At 63.7% G+C, this 22,036-nt stretch overlaps 1 protein-coding gene across 1 annotated transcript; it reads right to left on the reverse strand.

Annotated features, from left to right (window-relative positions):
• Window positions 1–177: 177 nt before the first annotated feature.
• Window positions 178–20,452, reverse strand: ASAP3 (ArfGAP with SH3 domain, ankyrin repeat and PH domain 3). The gene is made up of 26 exons (XM_074562639.1): window positions 20,088–20,452; window positions 16,085–16,157; window positions 15,549–15,694; window positions 13,216–13,290; window positions 12,816–12,865; window positions 12,457–12,583; window positions 10,003–10,088; window positions 9,135–9,210; window positions 8,922–9,008; window positions 8,457–8,566; window positions 7,489–7,558; window positions 6,886–6,973; window positions 6,421–6,469; window positions 6,123–6,310; window positions 5,853–5,986; window positions 5,357–5,451; window positions 4,874–5,054; window positions 4,045–4,130; window positions 3,811–3,926; window positions 3,653–3,720; window positions 3,392–3,499; window positions 3,041–3,284; window positions 2,652–2,940; window positions 1,944–2,088; window positions 1,601–1,723; window positions 178–1,313 (listed from the first exon to the last, which is right to left on the reverse strand). Exons 1-26 carry the CDS (start codon window positions 20,211–20,213, stop codon window positions 1,239–1,241), a joined length of 3,015 nt encoding a protein of 1,004 aa, XP_074418740.1. The 5' UTR covers window positions 20,214–20,452; the 3' UTR covers window positions 178–1,238.
• Between the last annotated feature and the right edge of the window lie 1,584 nt (window positions 20,453–22,036).

Here is a 22,036-nt window from a genome sequence, read left to right on the forward strand (position 1 = left end):
CACGCGACACCCCCAAAGCCCAGGGTGACATTCCCGATGGGCAACAGCAGGTCACGGAGATCCCGGTGCCTGGGAGGCTCCGGAGCACGGCACCAGCATCACCCGGGCTGGGGACTGCCAGCGCCAGGGCAGGGGCTGTGCCCCCGCCCCCCCCGCCCCAAACACGCTCTCAAGCGCTTACAAAACCGATGGCTTTATTAGAAACCAGAGACAGAAAACATTTATAATAATAATAAAAAAAAAAAAAGGCTGGTTTTGAGATGAAACATTTGACGCACAAACAAAAAAGGGGGAGAGGGTAATTTGGAGGTGGGGGGGGGGGCATGGGGGTAGGCGTCTCGTGAGGGACGCTGGCATGAGGGAGACATTGGTCCCAGAAAAAGCTGCAAAATCCCCCCCACGGAGACCCCCCGGGGCTGGGGCAGTGATCCAGCACCCACCCCAGGCGAGGGATGTGGGGCAGTGGCTCTGCAGGGCCACCTGAACACCCCCCCACCCCCCCCCAAAAAAAAAAAATCAGGGAATGGCATTTCGCTACTAGTTTTGGGGAAGCTTTGAAGTATCCCCAATCCTCCCCAGCCCAGGCAGCTCCCAGAGCCTGGAGGAGGGGGGGGGATGGGGCCAGAGACCCTCCAGCCCCCCCCCAGGCGAGGTCAATAAAAGCCCTTTCCTACTCCCTGCCCCTCCCAAAGGCTTCACAGTTGGGGTAGAGGATGCGGCCAGGGGGTACACGGCCGCCCCCCAGCCCTGCTCCCCCCAGGCCGGGGAGGGGGGCGTCCATGGCCCCCCGGCAGAGGAGGGTGGGGGGCAGCCAGTGCGGCTCCCCCATCCCCAAGTCCTTGCAGACAGGGGAGAGGAAAGCCCCAGGGATGGGCAGAGCCCGCAGGAACAGGGGACACCGGGGGCCAGCATAGAAACCTCAGCCCACTGGTGCAGCGAGCGTGTGCGTTCTCTGCCCTACCCACAGGGCAGGCGGCAGCCCTTCAGCTCCCCGCAGCCGCCGTCCAGGGACGGTCTTCTCAATGTGGGGGGAGGGGGTCTCCGAGCCCCCTTAGAGGGCAGTGTCCAGCCGGGCTGGATGGTCCCACACCGAGGTCCCGGGTACATGTCCCTCGTGGCCTGGCTCTGCCGAGCCCCCCAGGGCTGCTGGGGCTGCACCCGAGCACCCGCTGGCCAGTGGGGAGCTGCCTTGGGTCCCAGCTGAGGGGACAGGGACAAAAAGGGCCACCGCCACGCCATCAGTCTTGCAAGAGGTGGACGAAGCTGGCTGGGAAGACTCCAGTGCGGGAGCCATCGCCCTCGATGAAGCCGACCTGGAGGTGCAGAGAAGGAGCCCGGGGGGGGTGTCGGGGGGGGGGGGGTGTCAGGAGTCCCATCTGAGGCAGGGGAGAAGCTTTGGGGCTGATTCCCAAATTCCCAGAGGGATTCAGAGATGGTGACACATCAGTGGGAGCCTCCCCCTCCCTCCTCTATGCACAGACAGGGCAGGGGGCACCCGTCCGTGCCCCCTGTGAAGACCCAGCCTCCTCCAGAAGAGAACTGGGCGGAGGGGGGGGGGGACAGGGAAGGGACCAGGGTTGGGACCCCAGGTGACACTCACCCAGCTCTGCTCGTCCTCCTCCCGCGTCACCACGATCACCTCTCCCTTAGAGAAGGTCAGCTCCCGCGCTTTGTCCCCCTTGCAGTCAGCCACCGCCTTCACCCGCTTCTGCCTCCCCTTGGCCTGCAAAGGTGGGGGGGGGGAAAGGGGGTGAAAGACCCCCCCCCCAAGGTGGGTACAGGGATGTGACACCCCTGATCCCTCCATCTGCCACCCCAGGATAAGGGGAGCTGGGATGCTTGGGGATGCAGAGGGTGACCCCCCCCGCCCCCATCATCGCAGCCCCTCTGAGACACCCCCACCCCACACCCCCCCCTCCCCGCCCCCGAGTCGTGGCACCTACCGGAGCAAACCTCCTGGGCATGGGCACGGGGGGCACCTTGCTCTGCGCAGGGTCCTCAGGGCCACCAGGGCTCTGGGGGGACACGGCCGACCCTGCTTTGCCCACCACGCCGCTGATGCGCCGGTACGAGCGGGTGCTCTCCGAGCTGCCGGGGACAGTGGGGACAGAGGGGACAGCGTCACCCCCTCTCTGCTGGCGTCTTCCCCCGCCCGTCCCCCTTCCCACAAGGTCTCAGTGGGGTTAGGGCCCCCCCCTCCATGGGACCCAAGGGACCGAGATGCCACCCACAGCCTGCTGATGGAGAAGGGCCCCAGCACCCACCCTCCCTTAAACGAGCCCATTGACCACAATTTCCAAAAAGAGAGAAAAAAAAAAAAATATATATATATTTGACAACTTGCAGGGGGTCCCAGTCTTGGTGTCACCCCCAAATAATCTGAGTCCCCTTCTCCGGGGACAACCCAGCACCCCTGCGATTGCCCTTGTCCCCTCCCGCGTCCCAGGGCCAGCATCGACTCCCTTGGGGACTTCAGCTCAGGGTGGGGACCCCTTTGCTCCATGCCCCCCAGGGACAATTTGGGGTTCCCTATCCCAGGGAGGGGGGGGAACAACCCAGCAGGGGTTGAAGCTGACCCGCCAGCACCATGCAATGACCCCCCTCCCCCAACACCCAGTGCACCCCCAGGCTGCACGGGGGGGTGTCCCTACCTGAACTTGACGGGGGGGATGTCGGGGGCCGTGCTGCCTGGTGGGGGTTGCCCGGGAGGAGGGCTCAGCTCCGGCCCCCGCCGTGTGCCGCTGCTCTCTGTCTCCGAGCGGGTCTCCCAGTACGCTGCCCGCCGGCTCTCGGTAGGGCTGCGGGTGCTGGGTGCTGGGGGTCCGGGGGGGCCATCCAGGGTGCCGGTGCTGCTGGCAGAGGGGAGGCTGCGCGGTGCCGGAGCCTCCGCTGGTCCAGGGAAGTGCGGCTCCGACGCCTGCCGGGGGAGCTCGGGGCGCTCTGCGGGGGGACACACACACGATGGGGACAATAAACCTGGTGTCTGGGTGAAGGGACAGCCCCACCACGGGTGACATCCTCCCCCCCGACACCGCCTCACCGGTGGGGCTGTGGCCGGGTTTGGGGCGGGAGCCGCCCCGCGTGGGGTTTTTGAGGGGCAGCGGCGGGGGGATCTCCTCGCTGTGGGCCCGGCGGGGCGCGGGGCGTGAGGGCACCAGGATGCTCTCGTAGGTCTTGTTGGTGATGTCCATCCCCATGCAGCTCCAGCGGGTCTGGGGACAGGCGGGCGGGGGGCTGGCGGCCAGCGGCGACGTGCCCTTGAAGGAGCGCTGCAGGGGGCTCACCTGGGGGCAGACACCCGGTTCCAGGGCTGCCCACCCCCCCCCCCAACAGGGTCTGGACCCCTCGCTGGGGATGGGGGGTGTCCCCCCTGCCACCGTCCCACGGGTACCTTCTCCTCCAGCTCATCCTCGCTGTCGTAGGGGAACTCCTGGGGGGGCTCCCAGTCGTATTCGACGTGGATCTGCAGGGAGAGCTTCCCCGCCTGCGCCTGCTCCAGCTGCGGGACGGGGCAGGTCAGGGGGGTCTCAGCACGGGATGAGGGGGGACGGACAGGTGCCAGGAGCCCCCCGCCTCCGTGCCAGCCCTCCCCTGGCGCTTTGGTCCCCTCTCCCCAGCCCGAGCATCTCCCCCATCCCTCCATCCCACCTACCAGCTCTTCACACTCCGTGTGCTTGAGCCTCCTCGCCACGTCCAAAGCCGTCTCGCCCGCCGCGTTCACTGCCCGAGGGACAAAAGGGGACGGATCCAGGTTACAGTCTCTCCACTCCCACCAGAGCGCCCCCAAACCCTCCCATCCCAGCCCCGTACCCATGGAGAAGCTGGCTTTGCCCTTCAGGAGCAGCTTGAGGCAGTTGGGCTGGTTGTAGAGCGCGCCGTAGTGCAAAGCCGTGTTCCCATCCTGCGTCACCCGGTCCAGCGTCCCCCTGCGCAGGGCCACCGGCATGAAATTCAAGGCTCAAGAGCACACAAGCATCAGTCCCTCGCGCTCGCTCCTCCCGCAGGAGAGCGGGCAGGGGACACCGCCGGCAGCTGGGGACGCACCCGTTCTGGATGATGAAGTCCACCAGAGGAAGGGACGATCTGTCGGCGTGGCGTACGGCCATGTGTAGCGCCAGCTCACCCGGGTCCTGCCATGAGATGGGAGGGGAGAGGAGAGCTGAACCTGAGGGTGCTCATCTCCCATGAGATGGAGGAGAGAAGAGAGCTGGACCCGAGGATGCTTCATCCCCACCAAGATGGAGGGGAGAGGAGAGCTGGACCCGAGGATGCTTCATCTCCCCCAAGACAAAGGGGAAGGAGAGCTGGACCCAAGGATGCCTTATCTCCCCCAGGATGGAGGGGAGAAGAGAGCTGGACCTGAGGATGCTCATCAACCCCAAGACAAAGGGAAAGGGGGGGTGGAACCAAGGATGCTTCATCCCCACCAAGATGGAGGGGTGAAGAGAGATGGATCTGAGGATGCTCATCTCCCTGAAGACAAAGGGAAAGGAGAGCTGGACCCAAGGACGCCTTATCTCCCCCAGGATGAAGGGGAGAAGAGAACTGGACCCGAGGATGCTTCATCTCCCCCAAGACAAAGGGAAAGGAGCGCTAGACCTGAGGAATGCTTCATCTCCCCCAGGATGAAGGGGAGAAGAGAGCTGGACCTGAGGATGCTCATCAACCCCAAGACAAAGGGAAAGGAGAGCTGGACCCACGGATGCTTCATCTCCCCCAAGATGGGGGGAAGGGAAGAGCTGGACCCGAGGATGCTCATCTTCTCAAGGGCAGATCTCCACCCAAAACCCTGACCATGGGCACCCAGAGGGGGAAAATCCATTTATGCTGCCGGGCAGAGGGAGCGGGATGGCCACGGCGGCGTGGGGCTCACCTGGCCCTCGGGGCTGGCCAGGGGCTTGGCCAGATCGTGCCCCTCGGCGAAGGCCTGGAGCAGGGCCAGCAGGTCGCGGGCACGAATGGCTTCCCAGAGGCGGTGGGGATCATCGCGGCCGCTTTTCTGCACGTAGCGTCGCTCCATGTACTTGGCCACGATGTACTCCTTGCGGGCGGCCCTGCGGGAAGGGCGGCATGGCATCGGCTTGACTGGGCATGGAGACCATACCCGCTCCAGCCCCCACCACAGCCGGGGGCTCCAGTCTCCTCCCGAAGCCTCGGGATCGGGGAGAAATCTCCAAAAAAGCTGCAGGTCCCCACCAAAATCCAGGCGATGACACCAGCATCCCCATCTCTCCCATCCCCCGGCTGTCTCAGAGCTGATGGGCGGTGGCGCGGGGACAAGGACAGACCATGCACCGTGCACTCCTCCTCCTCCTCCCGGCCCACCCTGAGCCCCCCCGGCCAGTGGCCAACTCACATATCGCTGCCGGCCGAGGGCTTGGGGCAGTCCTGCGCGGGCAGCATGGCCTCCATGATCTCGTTAAAGCGGGTGTTCCCGACGCTGACGGCCAGCTGCGGCGAGAGAGGGACGGAGGGAGACGAGCCCCCGTGGCCACGCTCACCCCGCCCCAGCCAGATCCCTATCCCCATCCTGGAGGCACCCGGAAGGAATCCACCGGATCCACCCAGGACCTTCCCAGAGCAGCATCTCCCTGGGGATGCTGTTTTTTCACGGCAGAAGTCTGTTTTAACAAGGAGTAGGTCCTGGGGGGCTGCCAGCGTCCCCCCCATTCACCCGGACCCCCATGCTGGGGGCTGCAAACTGCCACTGGGGAAACTGAGGCAAGTTTGGGAGCGCTGGAGCAAACTGGGCACAGACGGGATGGAAGAGGAGGGATGAACTCTGCACCTCAGGAGGTTTGGGAGCCAGAGGGCGATTCCCGGTGGGGGCAAGATCTCGGGGAGACACTTACCAGCAGCTCGGAGGTGCTGAGGACATCCAGGGTGAGGGACTGGATGCGGGAATAATGCACGCCCAGCTCCCGATGGATGCCGGAGCACTCGATACACGTCAGGATGCCCAGGTTGGTGGAGAGCCACGTAGGGTCTGCAGGGGGGAGCGATGCCAGGGCTCAGCATCCCCACCCAGCCCCGCGGGATGCTGCAACCGCCCCCCTCCCCGGGTACCCAACCCACGCCTGGACGGGGAAGCGGAGGGGGGGACACCCCAAGCCCTGACCTACCCGGGGCCCCGCAGTCACAACACTGCTTGTTTCCCGGCATGTTCTTCACCTCGCTGATGACCAGCTTGGTGAGCTCCTGCACGCCGCCGTCCGCCCCGCCGCCCGCCGCCGCCCCGCCGCCGTTGGGCTCCCCCTTGAAGGCGTTGCTCAGGGCTTCGTCCTTGCTGTTCTGCAACACCGAGACCCACCTGGGCAGGAGGGAGCCCCCATCAGGAGGAGAAAGAGGAGGAGGAGGAGGATGGGGAAGGAAGAGGAGGATCTGGCACCGTAAGGAGTGGGGATGGGCTGCGGCACTTACACAACACACTCCTGTTCATCCTCCGCTTGGAAGTGATACGTCCTGTTGTCTGCAGGGATGGGGAGAGCGGGGAGAAGGTGAGGGAGGGGGATTAAGGGATGCCCAAAGACCACAGGAAGGGGCTGAAATTACTCCAAAGGGGCTGCTTTAAACTAAAATTAAATCCCTGCACGTCACTCTTCCATCACGCAAGCCCTGTTGCGACCTCTTTTTGTCTTTGAGCTTGCTAGATCTCCTTGGAGAGGTCGGTTTCCTCCATAAAAGCAGGCAGGGAGATGCCCAGAGATGGATCAAAAGGGCAAAGGGTGCCCAGGTGCCATGGCAGGGCTGGTGGAAGGCCAGCCAGCCACTGGAAAAACCCACTCGGGATGCTCGCCTCCAAAAAGGGAGTTCCCACCCGCAGCTCGGCCGCCTCCAGGTCAAACCTGCCCACCCCAGCCCTGGCATCCCGCTCCAGGCACTCACGCGTCACCAGGTCAAAGCATTTCTTCTCCTCGGCGTGGGGTCGCACTTGGCAGGTGAGGAGGTTCAGCTTGACGGGGGGACGGTTTATCTGCAGGGTGTGAGGGTGAAGCAGGTTGAGGGACTGGGAAAGGGGTGAGACGCGCATCACCAAGCGCGTACCTCCGATGGCAACTCCGGCGGGACAACAACCACGGTCCCTCTTGGGACAACCAGGCGAGTGGGACCCTCTCCGACCCTTTGCAGAACTCGACGTCCCCGAGCCTTGTCCTCTGTCCCCGCTGCAGTTCGCAGCCTCCACCGCCAGGGGGCAGCACCCACCTCCCAAACCACCCCGGCCCCTTTTGGCCTTGTCTGGAACCTCAAGACCCATCTCGCTGCCCCGGCCAAACCCACCGTCCCCTCCCATTGACACCTAGCAAACATGGGGGAGCCCATTTAGCTCGTATTTATATTTATAGCCCATTTAATCCCAGCTCATACTAAATTTTAAGCCAGGAAGATTCGCGACCAGTTTGGGCAAAACTAAACCCGAAATCCAATGGAAACCAACGCTCAAAGGGTGACTTCAAGGGTCAGGGCTGCAGCCCCCCCGGCTCTCCTCACCGTGCTGTGGGAGATGGTCAGGCAGCCGTACTTCACGCCGCACTTCCTCTTCTGCCAGACTTTGCGGATTCTGAGGAGGAGGAAGAGGAGGAGTGAGGACGCGTTGCACAGCCCTGATCACCCACATCCCTCCGCCTCCCAAACCAGCCACGGCAGCCCTCGGCCTGATGGCTTTCTGGATGTGGGGCTGTGCTTCCTGTAACTCGGAGAGCACGAAATGTCCTGCTGGGGGGGGCTGGCCATGGGCCGTGCTGGCTACAGCATCACGGTAGCCCCAGTTCGGCAAAGCACATGCTCAAAACCTGGTGCCCAACACCCAGAGGTCCGCTGAGAAGGTGAAGACCTTCTCTTTGGGGCTCTGAGGGCTTTATTTTTCACCCTAGATGATCCCACCGGGATCCTTTCTCCCTCCATGCCCAAGAAACAAGGAATTTCTTTCCCTCCCACAGCACACACAGCACACAGCTCTTCAGGGTGAACTTGGCACTGTTCCTGGAGACCCGTATGCGAGGACACTACACCCACGCAGCACCAGCCACTGTGCCCAGCCAGCCACCCAGGAGAGCATCACAGGAGAAGCATCCCAGGTACCAGAGCCTGTTGGGGGCCTTCACATAAGAAATGGGCCAATGACACCAAACCATCCTGGGGGAAGGTCCCCTGCACCACCTCCAAACCTCCTCCTTCCCCAGCTGCAGTTGGAGACCCACCAAACCCTGACCACCAGCTCTCAGGTCTCCTCCAGCCTGGGGAAAAATCCCATTCTCCAAGTATCGATGGATGCTCAAGATCAGACGGGACCAATTGCACCCAAAGACCTGGCTAACAGCGACCAAAATCCTCACCCAAACAGTTCCATCTTGGGATGTCCCAGCTCTGGGGCCTCCCATGAGCATGGTGCTCTCCCAGCCCACAGCAACACTGGGATGGAGCTGGGAGCTCTCTGGGCAAATAACACCCATCCTCACCCATCGCTCTTCTTGTACAGAAATCCCGACTTCTCTGTCCCGTACTGCTTGTTCCCTTGGTGCTGGTGGATGCTGTAGCCGCTACCGGAATTCTTCCTACTCAGGTTTTCCTGAGCTCACCCGGGGGAAAAAAAAAACAAACAAACAAACAAACAAAACAAAAATAACCACAAACATTTAAAAAGCAAAGTGAGAGGTGCAGAAGTGGGTGCTGCCCCCAAGTGACCTCATCCTTACATGGGTGCAGCGCCCAGCAGAATGCCAGAGACCCCCATCCCTTCCCAGCCTCCGAGCATCTCCCAGCTCTCCTGCTCCGCTCCCATGGACGTCCCCTTTGGTCCCCAGCTCCCCTTTTCCAGCTGCTCCCCATCCCCAAGCTAAACCCGGGGCTCTCACCCCTCCACAGCAGCCAGCACCCTCCCGACCCTCCTTCCCGGCTCTCCCCTGCCCATCCCGGGGTCTCACCTCCTTGCTCTCCAGCTGGAGGATGCTGCGGAGGGAATCGCGGGTCTGCGTGAGCTGCTTCACCTCCTCCTCTTGCGCTTGGTGGAGCTGGAAAGGGAGGCAGCTGCCCTCACCGCTGCGCCGAATGCGGGCGTTCTCAGGGACCGGCACGGGGCGGGTGGCGTCTCGGGGGACACATCTGAGCGACGCTGGATGGCAGCCTGGGGGACTTACCGCGTGGAGGGAGACAGCGAGCTTCTCAATGAAGGGGTAGAGGTTCTGGGCAGCCTTCCAGCCGTCTTGGAAGAAACTGGGCATTTATTTAATGTGATTGAGATGCAGATGGGGAGGACGGAGGAAAAAAAATAAAAAAGAGGTGGGTTTTTTTTCAGAGAAAACGTGGCAGGAGACCATAGCAACCCCCCGGCAAAGCTGCTCTTGCTTTATGGTTCCTCTGCTCCCGGGACCTAGAGAGACCCCTGGAGGGGCCAAGCCCAGCCGATGGGGTCTGGATACCCCAAATATTTGGGGTGTCTGGGATCCAGGATTGGCCCCTTGTTCAACGCAAGCTCATCTCACTGGGGACCAGCCCTGCTAGAAGCCAGATCCTGGAGATCTCTGGGTCACAGCCCCAGTCGAGGTCGTATTCTTGGCCAACTGCCCCCTCCCTGCCTCAGTTTCCCCACTCGAGAGCTCGAGGAGATGACACGACACCCCCACGCTGCTACTCCAGCCTCAGGGAGCAATGGGAAAGGCGAGGGGGATGTTAATCCCTTGCTCCAAACCACTCTCGTTACGAGCCCCACGGCTAACAGCGGAGCCGCTCGGCTGAACTCATCCCTGGAAATCTATCCAGAAACCAAATCATCGGATATATCCCAAGCCAACCCCCTTCCCCCAGCCCCCACAGACACGTTTACAGCTCCTCAAGCCAACAAAGCACGTTTCGACTCCTCGGATGCAACAAGAGAGCGACAGGATCTGCCCAGCTTCTTCACCAACAGCTTTGTGGAGCTGGGATGGGAGAAGGTCCCTCGTGGGACCTCCCATGGGTGACAACTGACCCCAGGGATGAGCCCCCTTAGACCCAGGTGGGACCTACTTGTGCTGAGCGTGGAAAAACTTGATGAGGCTCTGCAGGAAATCTGGTCCCTGCTTCATCTGAGACTCGCTGGCTTTCAGCAGGTACTGGAAGAGGAGAAGACACCCGGTTAGGTGATGGAGACCAGGCGCGGCCGAAAGTATCCCAGAGGAAAGAGCAAGAGCCTGCTCGGCCCTCGCCTTCCCTTCCCCGCGCGGGAAGGAGGGTTAAAACGCTGGCTGGGTTTCAAGAAGTCGAGTCACGACGTTGGGATTCGAAGGCAGCTCGCTGGGGACCACCCTCAGAAAAACCTGGCTCTGGAAACCCTCCAAGCCCCGGCAAGTTCAAGGACCGAGGCATGGCCCCGGGGTTTCCAGCCGAGCATGCTTCTCCCGCTGCTCATTCCTTCTGGAGTTAATAAACAACCAAGGCCCAAGGCAGCTCGCGAAGAAAAGAAAAAGAAAAAAAAAAAAAAACACAAAACCAAAAAACCCAACAAACCAGCTCAAATGTTTTTTAAGATATGACCCCTTTGCTCCCCCCCCCAAAAAAAAAAAAAAAAAAAAAAAATCAGATTTTAAGCAGCAAGCGCCTGCAGCGCATCAGCCCCGGAGGTCCGCAGTCCTGGCGGAGGTATCCCATGGGATGGGAAATTGCAGCTCGCTCCATCAAACCCATCCATCAGCTGCAGGCAGAAAATACACGGAGCCTTGCTCACCCCCGGCAAAATAAGGCGGAGGGGAAAGAATTTTCCCCCTGCGAGCTCCTCTCCAGGCACAGCTGCCGGAGGATGGTTTGGAGCGGGAAGAGAGGGGAGGGGAAGGCAGCCCTGAGTTTTCCATGGTGGGGAAGGACCACGGCGGGATAGAGCCCCCGGGATGGAGCCTCCTGGCGCCCCGGGCACTCTGGGCACCTCTGCCCAGCGAGGGGTCACCTGGGCTGGGCAGGGTTGGGAAATCGCTCCACGCTGAAGGTGCAAAGCCAACGTAGCATCCAAGCCGGAGCGCCGGGGTGTCCAGGCACCGACTGCACCCCCTGAACAAAGTCCCAACTGGAAAAGGCCACGTGTGCCAGGCTCCCGTGGGACTTCCCTGCGCTGCCACCCACGCTGAGACCCACAAGCAAAGGGTCCGGGTCCAGCTGCATCCATTCACCCCTGGGGGTGTGAGATGGCCCATGATGGGGAGATGCAACCAACCCCTCCCCTCACTGGCCCAGTTGCCCAGAGAAGCTGTGGCTGCCCCATCCCTGGAGGGGTTCAAGGCCAGGTTGGACGGGGCTTGGAGCAACCTGGGCTGGTGGGAGGTGTCCCTGCCCAGGGCAGGGGGTGGCACTGGGTGGGCTTTAAGGTCCCTTCCAACCCGAACCATTCCATGATCACCCCTGGGGCGAAATCGGATCGCGCCCCCACCCCAGGAAGCAGCAAACACCATCCACCTACAAACCTACGTACGACACGCACCCCCACACCCCCCCCAGCCCTGGCCGGCCCCTTCGAAGAGCTGCCTCCCCCCCACCCCACTCCCAACCATTTCCAAGCAGGATCCCCGGGAAAGCAGCAGCTCTCCTGCACGCCGGGGCACACACACGAAGCCGCTCTTCAGCGGCCCCTCCCCGGCCGGGCTGCAGCTCCTGCTTTTCCATGTGCTGTTATTTATTTCATAGTGGTGCTATTCAAGGCAGTGACTCATCTGGCCGGGTCCCAGCTCCCCGGCCCCGCTGCGGCGGGCGCAGCCTCCTCCCCGCACCCCCTGCCCTTTGCCGGAGGGGGAATATGTGGGGCGGCATCGGGCTCCGACGCTGCTGCCGGGCCCTCGGGGACATGGGAAACCCCCGGGACAACTCACTGAGGGCTTGTCCCCTGTTCTGTGTCACTCTCAAGGGGTTTAGGGGGCGGCTGGGATGTCCGGAGCCGGGATGGCTGGGTCCCCTCTTCGCTGCGGGGGGCTGACATTGGGTCTCCATCCTTCACCTATTCCCACCTCACCTCCTGAGCACGGACCCCTGGGATCGGAGCAGGGGGGGATCTGGGGCCACTTGTGAGCCCCCCCTAACCAAAACCAAGAACAGTTTTGAGAATAGGGTGAAACCGCAAAGCCAACCTCGGGGACGTTATCCAAAAAGCTCACTTTTTGCCCCAAACATTCTGGCTTTGCAGTGGAGGGGTGGGAGCAGGGTTGGGAGGACGCGGGTGCAACCCCCGGGTGCCTCGCTGCAGGGTAACCCACGGGTGCCATTCACATCCCGCAGGGTCCTCAACTCGGGAATGGGGCGTCCCTGAGCTGGGACCGTGCAGGGACACGATGGGATGGGGACAACCGAGGGCCCAGCACCGCACCCCCGTGGGGCTGCTTTGGTGGTGGGGACAGGGACAGGCTGACACCCCCACGCTGCTCTGAGCGGAGCGGCCCCCTGTGACCTCCTGAGGCTGAACGGTCCCCGTCCGTCCCTTCCCCACCCCGGCACAGCCCCTACCTCGCACATGTGGAGCTGGAAGAGCCGCCGCTCCTTCTGCATGTCCTCTGCCACCTCCGCCGCCAACGGCTCCGCCTGGATGACCCCCGCCAAGCGGGCGCGCTCCTTCTCCTTCTCCATCTTCCCCCTGCGGGACGGGATGGCGATGGGCTGGGGACAGCCCTGCTCTGAGGGGTGTCCCATGGCGGGAATGGGATCAGGAGGAACATCTCCAGACCCTCTCTAGCTGGGGAAGGCTGGACCGGAGCCCACCCGACGGCAAACTGGCACCAATAGGTGCCCGGCTCCAGCCCCGGGACAAAACACCTTTGTGCAGAGCGGGATTAGGTGGATTTTGCCGGAGGCAGGGGGTTCCTTACACTTTGGTCTCATAATCCTTCCAGGCCTTTTCGATCTGCTTCTTGGAGTCCTGTGGCAAAAGGAGAGAGGGGATGGCAACCGTCAGGGATAGCGAAAGACCCGGTGGCACCGAAGCAGTGTCCCACAGCCAAGGGCTTTGCATCACTGCACCCTGCCCTGCTCCTTGGGGAGGGGACACCGCTCCTCGGGGGCAAGGGACGTCCCCACTGGGTCTTCACCCTTTGCTCCAGTCCCTTCCAGCCCTCGCTGCTGCCTCCCAGCCTCAGGGATTTGCTCCTTCCTTCTCCTGGCCATGGGCACAAGCTGAGCCCCTAACGGGGGGGTCTTGCTGCAATATGTCCCCAAATGGGTGACCTGCAGGCTCAGAGCCCCTGGGGACAGCACTGGAGGGGGACTCACCAGGCGGCCCTCCTTCAGCTGCCCCTTCAGCAGGCTGTCCAGGGGGAAGGAGACGATGTTATTCAGGTTCTGCACCTGCGAAGGGCAGAGACGGGATTACCCGACGGGGGTCCCCACCTCAGGGCAGGTCATGGAGCCGGAGCCCCAGGTCCTTCCCAGCACTGGGGTCCCCCTCCCGGCTCCATCGCTGCCCCGGGAAGGGTTAAAGAGGCTGGAAGCGGGGCCGGATCCAGGCACGGGGCAGGCTGGGGCTTGTCGAAGCTGGCTGCAAGATGTCTGACGCGGGGCCCTTCCCACAAACCACATCAGCGCCGCGGCTGCCAAAACCAAAGCTGTTCCCCTGCTTCGCCATCGCCACCCCGTCCCTGTCCCCGTCCCCCTACAGCACCCGGCGATGCCACCGGCCCCTCCACGGCCCCGTGATACAAAGAGCCCCCCCACAATGCAAAGGGGGGTTCTCAAAATGTCTTTCTTTTCCCCCCAAGCCCCTTTTCTGGGGTTTGGGGACGGTAACGCGGCCATCGCCGTCCCCACCAGCACCATGCAGGGGTCTGTGATGGGGACACGGGACCTTGCTCTGGTCCCCGCGTCCCTCCATGCGCCCCCGGGGGCAGCATCCCATTTTAGTGCTGTTAGAGCAGCTCCAGCACCCACGTGGGACCCCCCCACACACACACCCAGATTTATTTTAAAGGCTCCTGAGGGGTTTTAACCCTGGGGAGAAACCCAGCTGTGGGGCACAGGACCAGCCCTGAACAAGGAGGGGGACAGGGCACCCCCATTCCAACAGCTCCGGGGTGACAGGGCACCCCGCTTCCGACAGCTCCGGGGGGACTCCAGGAGGGGAAACCTGGCTTTTTGGATCCGGTCGACGGTCCCGGCATGTAACGCCGCTCCGGGGAGAGAGGGGGGACATGGTGGTGGCTGTTCCCACGCCAGCAGCACATGGGGCGGGAGGTGGGGGGACCTGTGCTGCCCTCCCCCGGGAACCGGTCCGACTCCTCCATCGGGGGGGGAAAGGTTCCCGCAGAGTCCCCCCCGGAGCGCGGGGGTCCAGCCGGGCTGGGACAGTAGGGAAAGGGAGGAGTGGGGAGGCCCAGACTGGGGTAACTGGGAAAGGAAGACGCCGAAATCTGAAATTCTTGCTGGGGGAAGGGCAGCAGAAATCAATCTCCTCCTTAAGCAGGGCCAGCGGCCAAAAACACGCCGTGGAGGGGGGATTCGAAAGGGATGCAAGAGGGGGCCAGCGGCATGGGACATACCCCCCCCCACCCCCCCCAAAAAGGCTTTGTGGGTGTGCACAGACCCAGCTCCCTCCGGGAACCGACTTCTCCACCAGAGCCATTCCCGTGGTGGGGAAGGTGCTGCCGGTGCGGCTCGTAGCCAGCCCTGCCTGTCTGCTTGCCCTCTGCCTGCCTGCCCTCTGCCTGCTGTCTGCCTAACTGCCCCCTGCCTGCCTGTCTGCCTGCCTGCTCTCTGCCTGCCGTCTGCCTGCCTGCTCTCTGCCTGCCGTCTGCCTGCCCACCCTCTGCCTGCCCTGCCTGCTCTCTGCCTGCCTGCCCCCTGCTTGCCCTGCCTGTCTGCCCAGCCTCTGCCTGCCTGTCCTGCCTGCTCTCTGCCTGCCCTGCTTGCCCTGCCTGCCTGCCTTCTGCCTGCCCACCCTCTGACTGTCCTGCCTGCTCTCTGCCTACTCTCTGCCTGCCAGTCCTGCCCACCCGCTGCCTGCCCACCCTCTACCTGCTGCCTGCCTGCCCGCCCTCTGCCTGCCCGCCCTCCTTGCCTGTCCTGCCTGCTCTCTGCCTGCCCTGCCTGCTTCCCGCGCGGCCACGGCTCCCCAAGGCCCCACTGCGCAGCTCGGCATGGCTTTGATTTACTTCTTGGCAAGCGAGATCAGAGATGCAATTGATGCAAAAAAAAAAAAAAAAAAAAAATTAGAGAGAAAGAAAGGGAAAAAAGAAAATAGCAGACCCAACCGCCCATCGGATCCCCGGCATCGGCGTCTCCAGCGGAGCTGGGAATGAGCTGTAAATCCAGCAACGGGGGTATCGGATGGTCTGGGAGCACCAGGAGCGTGTTCCCGAGCCTGGGATGGGAGCTGGGGATTCCCAGCTGTGGTGGAGGGCAGCTAAACTGGGAGGAGGGGGACTGCACCGGGTGGTTTGTCCAAATCCAGATGGATCCTGGAGATTTTCCCCAGCTTGGCAACAGCCGGGTGCAGAAAACAGCCTGAGGCTGCACTGGAGACGCCGTGAACCCCATGATCCCATCTCTTGGGGGGGTTAAAGCCTCCCCCCGATGCCAGTAGCGTGCCGGAGGAACACGGGGCGGCTCACCAGGTTCTTGAAGAGCGCCGTGACCTCGCGGGTGAAGACGGCCAGGTTGAGGAAGCCGGTGGAGAGCTCGTGGTTGTTCTGGGAGAGGTGGTTGTTGCCGAAGTTCTCCAGGGCTTCGCTGTACTGCTCCTCGTTCTCCACATGGGCTGCGCGGGGGGACACCGGTGAGGGACACGGGTGGCCCTGCAGCACCCCGTCCGCGGAGACGGTCCCATCATGAGGTCCCACCAGCACCCAGCACCCGTCTCCCCATCCCTCCGTAGCAGAGCTGGGCTGATCCTGCTGCAGGACAGCAGCGCCGTGCCCTAAACAACCTCCCAAAGGGTCTTGATTTCCCTTTTTACCCCTTTTCAAGCCAGTTGTGGGCACCCTATCACGTTGCCCAGGCTGGCTGGCTAGCTGGCCAGCACCCATGGCCACCCAACTGTCCGGCTGCATCACCCCAGGGACAGACGTGACCAGCGTTGGCGGAGGACGGGACCATCACAGACCCCGGTGGCCCAGGGCTGCCCATCAGCTCTCGAAGCACAACTCACTGAGCCCGGAGACGTGAATGGCTTTCACATATTTCCTGATCCTCTGGAGTACGGCTTGGTCCCCATCCAGGCTCTGCGAAAGCGAAGAAAGAAAACAAACGGAGCTCGTTAGCCCTGCCAAGCGCCGCCGCCGCTCCCCCCAGCCCAGCTGGCCCTTGGAAAAGGCGGCTGCTCTGCCATGCAGATGTGCGGGGCAACGGCCAAGCTCCCGGGGCTGGGAGAGGAGCCGGAGGCATCCCAGGGACACCGGAGTATCCAGCCCGTCCCCTGCCAGGCCTGTGGTCCCCGCGGCTTTGGCTGCCAGGCCGGGCTTTGGCTGTCCCCGGAGAGGCGGGTTCGAGCAAGAGGGTAGCAGGGGGGCGAGAGGCTCGGCCAGGATCCCAGCAGGTTCCAGCAACCATGGAAAACGCCTCCCCGCATCTCTCAGGGGTTCTTTCAACCAAGGAAGGGACAAAGCATCACGTAGCACAAATACCCCAGCCCGTCCCCGCCACCCCACCACACATCCCCACAGCGCGGGGCCAGGCCAGAGACCTCTGAGGGTGCCCAGCTCCTCGCAGGGGTCCACGGCAGAGCCAAAAACGGGACCCACCCGCCGCGATGCCCGACAGGGACCTAAATCACATCAATCCCACATCAACGCCCATAATCCCACATAAACACGGCTCTCCACAACCGCCCCCCAGCCCACGCAGGGTCTTGGCCGTGGCCCCTGGCACTGTGGACCCCCCCGCCCCCCCCCTCCCGCAGCCCCCAACAGCCGCATCCTGCGCTCGGACCATCCCCAGCCTGGTCCCCCCCCCATCCTCGCTCCATCCCTCCCTACGCAGGCAGCCCCCGCTTGCCCCCACCGAGCACCGGGGCAAACTCAACCCGATGCCAACTTGCCCGCGGCGCTGCCCGCGGAGCATCGTAGCCCAAACATACGCCGGCCCCAGCCATCAGGAAAGGGTTAAGGGCGGCTTGGCTGCAGGTACCAGAGGCATGATAACAGGCTGGAAATATTTCGAGGGCGTGAACGGCAAGAAGGGCGAGGGATGAAACCGCGGAGGAATTACAATAAAGAGGCTCTCTCTCTCTCGCTCGCGCTCTCGCCGAAGGTTTTCGGGCTGATGTCAAGGCCGATTTCCTGACAGCGGGGTCAGCCTGGCTTCGGCGCCGCTCTCCGAGGCCCTCCTCGCTGGATGGGATGCTGCGGACGAGCTTTGGCTGGGATGAGCTGGCTGGGAGGGGAGCAGGCTGAGGCAGGAGCCAAATTCCCCCCAGAGGAGGGTCTCACAAGGCATCTACAACGGGGAGGATGTTGGGATGCTCCATAGCCCCCTTCTGCACCAAATCTGGGTGCCCCAGGCCCTCCGGAGCTGTGGGCTGGGATAGAGGTATCCCCTCCCTTGGCAGGGGGGGACATTGGGGCTGGATGCCTGGTGGCCTCAGGCTCACAAACCTGGTGTAGCCCTGGGAAAGGGAAACTGAGGCAGCTTGAGATGCTTTGGATGCATCAAGGCAAAGTGGAAGCAGGGGAAGAAGCTGCTCCAAGTGCCCGGGATAGGGCAACCCACCCCAGTGTCAGCTCACGGCCGCAGGAGGCTGAACACAGGGACAGGGGACGATCTGGGGACAGTCACTGGGGCTTTCAGGAAGGGGTCTGCAAACCAACTGGTGGGGATGGGGCAGGCAGAGCCGGGCACTGGAGTGGTAAATGCAGAGGAAATCACTGCACGGTGCTGCCCCGGCTGCGGGCATCGCTGGCATCCCCGATGTACCGGGCTGGCTGCTGGGGACACAGGCCTTGGCTGCACAGGGACAGCCCTCCGGAGCCGAGGGCAGCGATGTCTGGAGCCCCCACAGCACCCATCACCTCCCAGCCCAGCTCGGAGACGAGGGATTCCCCATAGGGATGGAGGAAAGGATGGATCCGCACCTGCACTACAACAACATGGGCTGGCAGCCTGGGGACCCCGGGCAGCCGCCACCACCACCCCCCGCAGGATGCTCAATGGGGGCCATTCTTCCGCCCCGCCCCCCCCCCGCCATCGGCTCGTGCCGCCCGGCGAAGGAGCCGCCGCGGGTGCCAGGGGCTGGGCTGGCGGCTCTGTCCTGGGTGCAAAGGGCAGCACGTGGCAGGGACACGGTATTTACATGGTGATGGGGTGAGCTGGGAGCCCGGCTGCCAGCTCTGCCACCAAACGTGCCGGAGGCCTCTGCCATGTCACCCTGCCCCGTCCTGGAGGTGCATGGTCTTGTGTGATATGCACCCAGCACCCAGTCCCAACCACCAAGGGCTGGATCCGACATTCCAGCCCACTCCAGAGACTTTGGGTTCTGCCTCTGCAGCACCTCCAAGGATCCCAAAGTCACACGAGACCCCTGGGAGGGGAGGGCCCTCTTTGATCCCAGGAGGGAAACTGAGGCACGGAGCAGCTCCAGCCTCATAACCGAGCCAAACTCTTGATGTTTCCCCAATGGCGAGCATCAGCTTCCAGCCCTCGCCCCACTCACCCACATCTCTCCTGTCCCCCCATTCGGGACCAGCTTCCAGACGGGTGCACGCAGCCGTGCCTCGAAGGTGGCAGCGCCCTGTTCTTGGGGACCTGGTGGGATACAGTCACCCCTTCCCACCCAGCAGCCGCTGGAGCAAGACCAGGAATCCTCGCTCCCTCCTGCTCACCAAGCCACCGACCAGCTGGGATCTGGGGTGGTAACAGGGAAGACGACGGCTCAGTTTGGTCGCAGAGAGTCTCTCCCACTCCCCAGCCTTCCCCAAAGCCGCTGCCGTTTATTTCCCTCGCCTGACACTATCGCCCCATCAGGGCTCGGAGGGCGGCATGGGGCTGGGGCTGGTTCGGTTGGATTTCCCTCTTCCCCTTGTGCTGGAGCACGGGGATGCCAAAGGCCTGGCAGCGGTTCAGCCCCCACGAGGGTTCCCCGCAGCCTCCGGTGGGACTGGGGAGGGGCTCAGCCCTGTGCCCCAGTGGCAGTCACGAGTCTGATCTCTCAACTGAGAGCTTTCCTAAGCAAACCCCGCAGAGACCCCCGCCATGCCCAGGGGATGCCTCTCCCCCCATCCCCGTCCCCCTTAACCACAGCCTCTCTGAGCAGCCAAACGAAATTCCTGCTGTTTCCTCCTGGCTGGAGCTGCCTCCCCCTTCCCGGCTGAGAGGAAGATCCATGGCAGTGGCCAGCACGCGCTGGCAGGGACAGGGATGCTCCATGGTGCGTCCCCAGATTTACAGCCTGGGGACCCCCATCCTGCTGCCCCCGGGGATCCCGGCAGCCCCGGCGCCTGGGGCCCCCACGCTCCCCACCAGCCCTGGCTCTCCTTCAAAGCCATTCCTTCGCTAAGAGGAGTTGGCAAAAGCCACGGGACCAGCTGGAAACCGCCTTTATTCCAGGCGGGAGAAGGGGGACGAAGAAGGCACCCCACCACCTCCGCCCTTCCCGCAAACGCTGCCGGGGATTCGGGGGGGAGGCTAAAAATACTCCAATACTCCTCTGGCTTTAATGGCATGGGGGACCCCCCCCCCTCCCCCCCAGGGACACCACACCACATCAGGGATGGCTCCTTGGTAGCGGTTGGAGCAGTGGATGCTCTGCCCAGCCCCGGGGGGGATGCCCTGGCCCCCGCCCCCCCGACCCCATGGTGCCTGGCCCTGGGCAGCACCAGGAACTGGAGGCAAAGTTGGCTTTAAAGGAGAGTTTTGCCCATTTCTGCAGGCCTTGCCCTCGAAAAAGCACACGCTGGGGCTGCTCGGAGGATGCAAACGGTCACCCAAAGGCCACCCAAAGCTTAGGGTGCCCACCAGATCTTGGGGCGAAGGGAGGGGGGGGGACCCCAATAAATAGAAGTCCAAGCAAGGGAGATTCCCCCACCGGGGTGGGCACTGGGCACCTCTGGGTGCCAGGGGCTGCCCCAGCGTGGGGTGCGGGAGGTGTTCCCAGTCGGGGAGCGCAGGCCGACACCCCCCCCCCACCACCACCACCTCCCGCCCCCATCCCCGCTCACCTCCTCCAGAGCCCCCACCGCCCCCCGGCACTTCTGCATCTTGGAGGCGAAGGCGGCGGCGGCCGGGGAGCTGAGGTCCTCGCCGGTGACGGCCAGGAATTCGGCCACGCTGAGCTGCTCGGGCATGGTGCGGGCGGACACGGCGGGGGCAACCGGGAACCGCACCGGGAGTTCGCTTGGAGCGCACCAGGGGGCGAACGGGGAGAGCACCGGGAGGGCGCTCGGAGCGCACCGGGAGGGCACCGGGAGCTCCCCAGCGGAGCGCCCCGGGGGTGCCGGCCAGGCCCGGCTCAGCGCCCCATGCCCCGCACCGGGAGCCCCGCACCGCGCCGCGCCGGACACTTTCTCCCTCCGCCCGCCCGCTCGCTCGCTCCCTCCCCGCCGCCGTCACGTGGGAGGCCCCGCCCGCCCGCCCGTTAAAGGCGAACAGCCCCGGTGGTGTGCGTCCCCCCCCTCAAGACCCCCCATTCCGTCCCCCCGGTGACCTTCACCCCGCGTACAGGGAGGTGGGGGATGCGGGGTCCCGGGTATCGGGGTGCGGGAGTCTCGGGGTGCGGGGGCAAGAGGAAGGGAAAACCCCGGGGTCCCACGGGATCCGCACCCCCCCAGCCTCGCCCCGGCACCCAGCTCTCCCAGGGACAGGCTGGCGAGCACCCAGAGTTGGGTGACAATCCACCGGACAGGTCCCTCCTGTCCCAGTGGGATGCGGGATGGAGAGGAGCTGGGGGGGCCGGGAGCGAGGTCTCACCCGAAGCCACCTTGGGCACGCAGGGATGGCCTGGGATAAAAACCCAATCCCCACCCAGAGCACTGGTATAACTGGTGGCCGTCCCCATCCTGCCCTTCCTTAGCACCAGAGGGAACAATCCCTCTTTGGGCACGGAGCAATTCCCAGAGCCCTCAGCTCATCCGTGTCTGAAAGTGTCACATCTGGGGTCAAATCATCCCGATGGATGGCCACCCAGCCCCTCACCTCACGGGTCCAAGGAGATGGGTTCTGGTGTCCCATTCCCTGGTGATTTGCCACTCCCAGAAGATGGGGGAGTCCGGACACCCCGCAGGCAGGGGTCCCCACTCTGTCCCCCCGGTGACCCTCACTGTGAGTGCCGGGAGCTGGGGGGTGCAGGGTCTCGGGGTGTGGGGGCAAGAGGAAGGGAAAACCCCGGGGTCCCACCGGATCTGCACCCCCCCAGCCTCGCCCCAGCACCCAGCTCTCCCAGCGACAGGCTGACGAGCACCCAGAGATGGGTGACAATGCACCGGACAGGTCCCTCCTGTCCCGGTGGGATGTGGGATGGAGAGGAGCTGGGGGGGCTGGGAGCAAGGTCTCACCCGAAGCCACCTTGGGCACGCAGGGATGGCCTGGGATAAAAACCCAATCCCTGCCCAGAGCACTGGTATAACTGGTGGCCCTCCCCATCCTGCCCTTCCTCGGCCCCAAAGGAAAACGATCCCTCTTCAGGCAGGGAGTGGTTCCCGGAGGCCTCGGGAAGCACAGCCGGGGAGCACAGGGGCCACATCACCCCAACAGAGGGGACCTCTGCGGCCGCCCAGCCCCTCACCTCACAGGTCCAAGGGGCTGGATTCTGATGTCCCATTCCCTGGTGATTTGCCATTCCCAGAGGATGGGGGAGCCCGGACGCTCCACGGGCAGGCGCTGAGGCCGGGCACGCGCTGAGCGCATCCCGCCATGGGGATGGGGATGGGGCTGGTGACAAACTGGAAAGAAAGGGACAAAAAGCCTCAGCTGTGCTCTGCGGGGTTGGTTTGCCACGAGAGAGGACGACGTGGGTGTGAGGTTGCTTTGCAACCCCCCCCCAGGCCCCTCGCTCCCGCCCCCCAGACCAAGCACCCCTCATCCAGGGTAGATCGGGGGGTGACAGACCCCCGTCCCCTTTACTGAGCCTGGAGGGGGGGTCAGTAAAACTCGGGTTTGTGCCTGATCTGAC

Source organism: Larus michahellis, chromosome 19 (assembly GCF_964199755.1).
Source record: "Larus michahellis chromosome 19, bLarMic1.1, whole genome shotgun sequence".
Lineage (NCBI taxonomy): Eukaryota > Metazoa > Chordata > Aves > Charadriiformes > Laridae > Larus > Larus michahellis.

Excerpts from the sequence above, each read along its gene's own strand:
- ASAP3 (XM_074562639.1), bottom strand. The coding sequence starts at position 20,213 with ATGCCCGAGCAGCTCAGCGTGGCCGAATTCCTGGCCGTCACCGGCGAG. Across the intron at positions 6,470-6,885 it reads ATGCTTTGACCTGGTGACGC|ACAACAGGACGTATCACTTC; the intron begins GTGAGTGCCTGG and ends CCATCCCTGCAG. Across the intron at positions 5,452-5,852 it reads TCAGCACCTCCGAGCTGCTG|CTGGCCGTCAGCGTCGGGAA; the intron begins GTAAGTGTCTCC and ends CTCTCGCCGCAG.